Raw genomic sequence first — 9,446 nt, forward strand, 5'->3', positions numbered from 1 at the left:
AGCAATGGGACCCAGTCTGGTTTTTAAGTAAATTTCTTTGCTTCTTTGCAAGGATATGTCAGTATGGCGTATGGAGGAGGGAACACGAAAAATCAACCCAAAATAAAAAGACTGGTAAGTTGAGTGTTAGGATAGATAGTAGGGAAATGTGGTTAGAAGGGACTGAAGGGCCCAAAGGTTTCACCGGAGCTTGTGCTTTCTCTCCACGGGGCTGCAGGTAACCAACCCCTTTTTGCCAAAATTTTTCCTTTATAATTCTATTCTATTAGTTCTTTCCTCAATCATTATTCTTTTTATTTAAGTTTAGTTTTGAGAGAATTTCGTGACATTATCATTTGGTTATTCTGATTGGGTTATTGCGATTGCTTTGAAAATTATTGCAACCGGTGTATTAATTGTAAATTTGTAAATTGCAACATAATTTAATCATAATTGTTAAGTTGAAATCATATTTTCTGGGATATTGGTCTCACATTTTATCGAATAACCTGTCACACTCTTATTTATATGCCAGTTAGAGGATTTCCACCCTGGGCCATTGTTCATTGCTTGGAAACTAATTCCACTAAACACTGTACTTCCTTAAAAGCATATATTTAATAGTTCAACTTTCGAGTGTTAAAATAAACTTTATATACTTTTGAAAAAGTCCATCCTTCTGTGATAAATCTAAAATTAGAGTACAGAACTTCCTTAAACATCAAAATATTATACTTGTCACACATAAGCATAGCTCATATAAATTCAATTGCATAAACCTACTCTTCGTTTTCAAAAATAGGGTCATAATGAAATTCACATAATAAAATACTGTATTACATTTCTATCTTTCATAATTCATTCTAAGAATTTTATGATTGAGTTGGAACCAAATACATCTAATAATATACATTTTTATCTTTTATGTCAATTGTATGAAAGTTTAATCTTGCGAAATTGAGGACCTGATTTTTCTATACTTTAAGGAAATTCTGAACATATTTCTCCATCGCGATCGTGAAATAAACGACTACTCGATAACGTATAAAATTAACTTTATTATTAAAAAAATGTAACTTTGTGATAATACAAACGTAACATGTGCCTCCGGGTCTAAGTGTCACCACAGCTAATGCGGGACTGACTGAAGACAAAGAAACACGACAAAGGTCAGGGGTGCGCCTAACTAGGTCAAGAGGCAATTCGGTGGGTTATCTCCTGGAGGTTTACATACACAACAGATCGTTAAGAAAACATTGGACAGAAAAAGGATTGAATGTCACCCTTTTCATCAACAACTGTTACGAAATTATAACAATCTATTGTTAAAATGGGGGAAGTCGACCTTCCAACAAGTAAACAGGATGAATCTAACGAGTCTCAAACTAAATACAGTAGAGCGTCGTTTATCCGAATCGATTGGGGACTGGTGTTGTTCGGATAACCGATTATGTACGAAAAAATATTTTTAACCTATCCCGTGTTGAGATTTTTCTCCGTTGCGTGTCGCTTCGCGTTGAATTTTCGTCGACTTTAAGCCTAACGAAAATTTTCATAATAATAATCGAGGCTGTCGTATCGTTAAAAATTATTTCTTTATTTTGTACAAACAAAATAAATATATTGAAAAATATAAAAACAAAAAAATTATGCTTTAGAAGTTAATCCAGTATCAAAAACGTCCGATTCGGCACGACACGGTCCGACCGGAAAGCTTTCGGTTGACCGGTTTTCGGATAACGATGCTCTACTGTATTATACTATCAGCTCCATTTAAACGACACCTTAGTGTCATCAATGGCTCACCTACGACCTCACACCTGCAACTTTCTTCTCCAAACAGCCGATCACCCGATCATTTTCCCACGCCTGAGGATAAAAGGAGCTCGAACTTGAGTTGCAGGGTGGACACCGAAGACTCGACCGTAGAACCAGTGTTGCCGCAATGAAATTTCAAAACGTACTGAATCTCCTTTCAAAAATGTACTATTTCTATGGTTGGTTGCTTTTGATATTAATATACCATCATATTAAGTTTTTGTGCTTATTTCAAATTCATATTCATAAATACTTTGGTTACGTGCCAATATATATAGGGGAGGTCGGGGCAAGTTCGTCAATTAAATTTTCTTTTAAATAAAATAAAAGGAGACTTTCTTTAGAGGCTAGACAGATGAGTTTTAATGACGGCTTGTTTAGTGTGGTGTCTGCGTTGTTCTCCGACGAGCGTAGTTGAAATATCAAATAAGTTGTCTGTTTCATTCAATTTCGTATAATATTTTGCTTCCATTTATATAGAATTGGCGTGTTTTGTTATAATTCCATAATAACGAAAGTTTTTTTTCCTGTTAGAAGGATAAAACATTAACTTATTCACGTGACCAGATCGTGGCTTAGTACCCTATTCTCGGGGTTCCACTTAATGTTTCTAAATCGTGACTATTGGGGCATCTTCGGCAGTGTTGCCGATCTCGTTCCCGATCGTGTTTAGCTATGGTTTGATTTGGCCGCAACTAACAACTAGTAGAAGAAAACTAAATTTCCCATACAAAGCCACACTAGAAGCCAAGGCTAAAGATAAAAAAATTCAGGAACTCGCATAATAAGTGGTAAAAAATAATATAACAGTATTTATATTATTTATACTCGTACAATTTCAAAACTATTTTCTGTAATAATTCGACTCTGACTTAACCGATATTTTGATATTATTGACGACAAAAGTTTAAAATCGTTGATTTCCTTACCTGTCCATTATTTTTGTTTGACGGATTCGAATTGTTTGGACCACGTGGCGTGAAAAATTTTGTCGAGGTCCTGATGAGAATGTGCAGACGACTGAAACGTGTGACACACGTGTGAAAGAGGACCACCGAGTCAAGACATTTGCACGTGAAACTGTCTATGTTTTTGACGTCCACCGACGTACGCCACGTGCATGTTGTGATTGGGTAATTCAAATTAACGAGTAGTGACACTAGTGAGACTTTATTGAACTAATTTTTTTCGCATTTTCTTATTAATTAAGGCATAAAATATTATTTTGTACCATAAATGGTACTGAAATATTATGATGTACTCAAAATGTACTAAAAAACTAAGTGTACATTCAATTTACTCGAAAAAGCAAAATGTAGCCGAAAAGTACAAATGTAGTACTAGGAACGGCAACACTGCGTAGAACCCAGGCTCCAATCTCACCATATTCCAGAGCGGTCTCCCTCAAGGCTCTAGCCCAGTGTTTCCCAACCTTTTTAGTGCTATGCCCCTCCTAAGCCTTTCTAAAATTCTTATGCCCCCAACATATACGTTGAACTATTTTGGAAGGTCTCTCGTTGTCGCGTTCGTTGAAGTTTTTCTTGCACTTAATTGCCACACTGTTTTATTGTAACCACGATAAAACCCAATCCTTTCATCAAAGTCTTTTGCAGTTTCCAGTCATTGCCAAACGCGACCTGGAACACGGCAACTCACGTCTGCTCACCTCGAGGTCTGGGCAAAGGATGTCCTTTCTCCTCTTTCACCGGCCTCGGGGCCTTGTTCGTCGCTTTGTTCTCAGAATTGTTAATCCCACCCCAAGGAAAAAGGGTTATAAAGGAAAGTTCTACAAGAAAAGGGAAATAAAGAACAAATAAAATTAAAACTAACTTAAATCAATATTTACAATAAATATGGCATACAGCGGCTATACGGTTAACTTAAACTCTGGATGAGTCCATTTTCGAATTGCCCCTTTACAATCAAATTGCCCCTCTGTGGGGCGTGGGCCCCACGTTGGGAAACACCGCTGTAGCCTCTCCATTATCACAGAAAACGACGGCTAGTCTCGCCATATTCAGACGGACATACCCACCAGAGCGTAGAAGAAGCTCTACCGGACAGCCTACAGACTACTGAAATAGGATCCATAAACATCGAGTACGAACACGTTACGTGTGGTCGTACTTCCACACGTAAACTCTCTCTTTCCTTATACATAGATAGAACGGGAACGATTTTCTAAGAACCTCGCCAGCGCCACGCTTACGCTTAGTATGTAGTTATGTTTCGTGTAATCTTTTACATAGTTCTCGTAATCTAGGTTTATATCATATATATTAAATATATTAGCTCGTTGAAACCTGGTGTCGACTCCATTTTTCGGACTTTGGACTCCTATCAACTTAGCCAGTGCGCTCCCGACTCAACAGTCGAATCATCCCTCCTGTTCGACATTTCGCTACTTTGGAAGAAAACCGGCACAACTCAAAATTAGTAGTTTCGAGAAAATCCCATTTAAAGATTTTAACCAAAGTTTAACTGAATATTACCTATCCCTTATTCAACACCGACATAACTGCTCCCTAGTGGCCGAATACGCAAGTTACTTTTGTGACACTCTTCCACATAAAAATTGACTACATTTTTGTTTTGATTATGACGTAATTGGAAATGGCACTTTTTTGAGTTGTGCCGGTTTTTTTCCAAAATAGCGATTCGTTTATGATTCGCGAGTGAGGAGGCGATCTTTTAACTATCCTAACTGGTGTCGGGTCTCGACGTCGGAAGGATCTCGCAATCCCGACGACAATTTAGCAAATGGCCATCCGGTGACAAAGTGAGCGGTCGATAGGGAACCCTCCTTTGCCCCCAGTTTCTCACAATCTTATATTTAATTGTCTAATCTATACATTATTCAGAAATGTTTCTATAAAGTATATTTTTTAAACATAAATATTAAAAATTATTTCTAATCATTATTTTCCTTTGGAAATAGCGTTATCTGTATTATTTTCAACAAAAATCAATGTTTTTAAATTTTATAATAATATGTAGTAATCTGCGAATAAGCACAAGATGGGGTCTCGGGTCTCGGGTCTCGTTAGAATAATCTTTATGGTAACTACAAGAAATAACAGATTGGACAAGATCTGATACCGTACCACTTGCCGAAAGTTCAGACTCGCGCATCATACAAAGTTCACTAACATACAACAATTTGTTTGAGGGTATCGGGAAAGAGTTTCTCGATTCTAAAATACTAAAAAACATTTATTAGTGACTGTCGATATCGAAGATAAAGTCTGGAAGGGCCTGCAAAAAAATTAAAATTTGTGCATAAAGGAGGCACGCGGATAACTTCTAATTAGGGTGAATGGGGACTTTGTGACTACAGCGAATGATTTTAATCAATTCAAATGATTGGATTTATAAATTAATGCATAATCGGAAATATTTTGGGCATTTGGTGAGATTAGTAAGTTTATATTAGTTGTTGCAAATCCACCAGGCACGGTAAAAGAATTGTTACGAAAATTGTGGCAAGGTTTTGTATAAATATTTTCAAATAATGAAAGGAAAAATCCACGAATAAAATCACTTATAGTTTGAATATATCTGATTCAAAAGCATTAATAATATATACAAGTAAAAATACTTAAGTCTAAAGTTAAAAATTTCCATTAGAAATTAAAATAAATTTGTATTTATGCCATACATTTCTAATAGATGCTTTATTTAGCAGAGTGGCTTAAGGATTGTGTTTATAAAGTTTTGATACGCGATTTCATTATAGATTTGTAACAGACTCATAAATATTTAAGTCGCAAATATATTATTATTATTATACATAACTAACGTAAGCCTGGTTTTTACGTAGATCATTAGATATAATTTAAATTGGAAGCGCTACACGTAGAAATTATTATATTTTTAAGATATAAATTATTCATTTCGTGGCTTTGTTAACCGAAACTTTCAACAAATTAATATATTGATGTAAACGTTTAACTATCTTTTAGTTAATTGTTCTCTTATTTATTATTATAAATAAGTAATTTGCCAAGTATAAATCTTAATCGACAAACTATATTCCGGTAGTTTATAACGCAGATAAAAACTAAAAACACGAGATGTCTTTCTTACTTTTATTGTTTTTTAGCTCCAGATTTTGTCCATGTGTTTTCTGTCTGTTATTTTTATTTTCTATTCAGTTTTTTCTGCGTTTACCTTAAAATTTATACTTCAGATATCTCAGTGGTGCGGTGGTGACTTTAGATTACGTAATACCGTACGTAGATTATTGTGACAGACTGTTTATATAAGTTTGCGTATTGTCAAGTTTATATCACTTAATACTCCGTATCGTACGAGGTTTAGGATCTTAGCAATTATTTGATTCTGACGACCGGAATAAGATATAGCGTGGACCAGCATATTTTTGGTTGCCTAAAAGTGCAAAGCCCTAGATAAAAATCCTAGATTGTCTACGCCTAAATTCGCTACAGTATTAGTCATTAATTTGTAAACTCGCAAATTATTATTTACAAAGTTTCTGTTTGCAGCAAGTATTAACTATCCGATATATTTTTAATGTAAACTGATTCATTATTTTAAATTGTTAAGCCACAAATGCAAGAAGTTTTGGATGCCATGTTTGAAAGAAAAGTAGGTATATAAAACGTTGCATTAATTTATTAATCTATTTTTATATTAACTTAATATACGTGGAAATTTTTAAATCAGGTAGAAACCGGCGATGTCGTCATTCGACAAGACGACGATGGAGATAACTTTTATGTTATAGACAGGTAATTAATCGATCGCGTACGAGTATAACCGATGCCGTTCGGCCAATAACTAAAATTTTCTGTCTTTTTAATAGGGGTATTTTTAATATTTATGTGAAAAATGATAAAGGAGAAAATGTCTTAGTTGGAAAGTATAATAATTCGGGAAGTTTCGGCGAGTTGGCTCTCATGTATAACATGCCGAGAGCGGCAACCATCGAAGCGGCATCCGAAGGAGCTCTTTGGGCAATGGTAACTATGTTCATTCGCATCGATATATTCAGATAATTAAATTAAATGACAGAAAATGTTAAATTTAAATTTTATATATAATGTAAAATTAAACTTGTAAAAAATCGATTTGATATCAACCGTTTTATCAGTCTAGAACAAAGTTGACGATGTTCCTTATTTATCACGAGTTCAAATCTTACTTTGGATGTAAATTCAATTTATTACCGATAGTTTTTAACGAGATTATTGTTTAAGAGGAAATAGTTGTAGGCTGTAAAACTGCATAGAAGCTTAACAAGAGTTTTAAAAGTAATATAAATTAAAAGGTATTCGATTCGCATCGCATCGAAGATACACGAGGTAAAGTTGTATCGTATCTCATTAGTATATCTTCGATGCGACGTAAATTGAGTTACGATCCTAGTCTAATCTAATCTAATCTAAGCTCGTCGGGGCCACATTAATATATGTCCGATGCCTCGAAAACGTTTAACACAGCCCGATGCATATAACTTTATATTTATTGGAATGTTATTATCCCGTACGCTCGTTATGGGTTCGTCTTAGTTAGATAATAAATATGAAAATATAAACAGAATCGACAGACCTTTCGTCGAATCGTTCTGAAGAGTGCTTTTAAGAAGAGAAAAGAGTACGAACAGTTACTGGAAAAAGTTCCCATGCTTAAAACTTTAGAGGTATGGAAAATTCTAAATTAATTAATATTTATGCGTTGAAAACCTATTTTTTAACGTAAAATTCGTGTTTTTATATACATTTTTTAAAATTTAGAACTACGAACGATTAAATTTGTGTGACGCATTAATGCCAAAAACATTCCAAGATGGAGATAGGATTATTAAACAGGTAAAAAAGAAAATATTTTATATATTTTTACAATTATTTGTTTAAATCTGGTTGTAATTTTATAAATTTTTGAACCGAAAAACTCAGTTTAAATTATAAAAATATGATCTTTCCTTTCCGAAGGGAGACGAGGCGGAGGAGATGTATTTTGTCGAAGACGGAACGGTTAGAATTACAATAGTAAAAGAGGTGAATAAATTAAAAAATATGTTATTATTCTTATAAATTTCTCAATTTTTTCATTTTTTTGAGAAGTATTTTCTCTTACAGGGTTGCGATAAAGAAGTGGAAGTTTCCAGACTTACAAAAGGAGGATATTTCGGAGGTTATTCGAGTTTTTAATGTAAAAAATAATGTATTTATACGTTATTTTGATTTACGATAGATAATTTTTGTCTTTAGAATTAGCCTTAGTGGCACAGAAACCCAGAGCAGCATCAGTATATGCAGTAGGAACTGTTAAATTAGCAAGTAAGGAACTATATTATATGTTCATCGGGTTCAGATTTAGACTCGTCGTAGCCCTAAAAGTTATCGAGTATAAGAGATTCCGCAGCCTTCCACGAAACAGTAGTACGAGGCCCTAACTTGTAGCTTACGTAATTCGTGTATAAATCTGACACCGATGCTATTAATTTGTGATTTTTGGTTTTCTAAATATACTCTCGAATTTTTCAGCATTAGACGTGCAAGCATTCGAGAGGCTACTCGGTCCTTGTATGGAGATTATGAGAAGAAACGTGGATCATTATCACAAGCAAGTCATCGCCATTTTTGGTTCGGAAGACAATATCAGTGACGTACGATGATAATTTAACTTAGTCCGAGTTTATTTTGGCTCGGTATTCATCTAGTCACAGATATACACTTTTAAAAAGATCATCGCGGAGTTAAATAACAACAAAATAATAATAATAATAATAATAACTAATAAGGCAGTATTTCTTTAGAACGATGCATATTAGAATGGAAAAAGTAAATTAAATTAAATATTGAATTGCTTTCAAATTTCAGACGCAGTTCAATCGTTATACTCTCACGTCTCGCGTAATAACTCGGAGTTAAGTTTAAAAATAAGAGAGAACCCCGCAGAAATCATACGACAGAGTCGATATTTCTAAAGTTTGTTATCGGAATTAAGGATATTTAATAATTAACAATAATAAACTTACGATAATGCACGAGCCATTCTACTTAAAGGTAAACTAAGTTCCGACGTTAAAAAAAGTTGTCGAGAAAGCGAACTTTTTGGCGGTAATCGACGTTCTATGCATTCGAATGCTAAGTTTAAGTTTGGTCGTAAGTATATTTATTATTTTGTCTGTCGGTAAATTATATTCGATGGGTAAAAGTCGACGTTATTCGTTGTATTTTATGTGCCGGAGTAATGCCGGAATTGACGTGTGCTTAGTGAAAAGTCGTTTTTTTAAAACTTTGTTTGAGCAGAAATAATGCATCCATTAAATTTGTACAGAGAAAATCTGACAGTTGTGTCGGACCTATAAAAAGAAACATTTTAAGACTTAAAATTTAAGTTATAAAGGGTCCTAAACTGTCTTCACTAATCAAATTTCAATAAAAATTAGTTTAAGTCTTCCTCCTATAAATTAACAATTAAAGAAGATAAACAAAGGATTTGCATCCTGCAAATTGTTCTCGTTGAATTGTGCAAATATTAGCCAAAATTATATTAAAATAACACCAATATTAATGTTGAAAATTGTTCAAAGAACACGGAATAATTTATTAAAATTAATATACATATATATAAATAAATATATTAACTGTAAATAAAAGCTCGATTTATGACGAGAAGAA

At 33.9% G+C, this 9,446-nt stretch overlaps 1 protein-coding gene across 2 annotated transcripts in view; it reads left to right on the forward strand.

Moving 5' to 3' along the window:
* Positions 1-8,702, forward strand: part of LOC136974391 (cAMP-dependent protein kinase type II regulatory subunit-like) — a 30,321-nt gene extending 21,619 nt beyond the window's left edge. For both annotated transcript variants that reach the window (XM_067269253.1, XM_067269254.1), the window contains exons 5-13: positions 6,364-6,405; positions 6,484-6,548; positions 6,623-6,779; positions 7,358-7,459; positions 7,554-7,628; positions 7,752-7,817; positions 7,899-7,953; positions 8,031-8,099; positions 8,307-8,702. In XM_067269253.1, coding sequence (XP_067125354.1) covers positions 6,364-6,405; positions 6,484-6,548; positions 6,623-6,779; positions 7,358-7,459; positions 7,554-7,628; positions 7,752-7,817; positions 7,899-7,953; positions 8,031-8,099; positions 8,307-8,437 — 762 coding nt within the window. In that variant the 3' untranslated portion in view covers positions 8,438-8,702. The remainder of the gene's footprint in view (positions 1-6,363; positions 6,406-6,483; positions 6,549-6,622; positions 6,780-7,357; positions 7,460-7,553; positions 7,629-7,751; positions 7,818-7,898; positions 7,954-8,030; positions 8,100-8,306) is intronic.
* Positions 8,703-9,446: the final 744 nt, after the last annotated feature.

Source organism: Centruroides vittatus, unplaced genomic scaffold, assembly GCF_030686945.1.
Source record: "Centruroides vittatus isolate TY-2023 unplaced genomic scaffold, ASM3068694v2 contig_349, whole genome shotgun sequence".
Lineage (NCBI taxonomy): Eukaryota > Metazoa > Arthropoda > Arachnida > Scorpiones > Buthidae > Centruroides > Centruroides vittatus.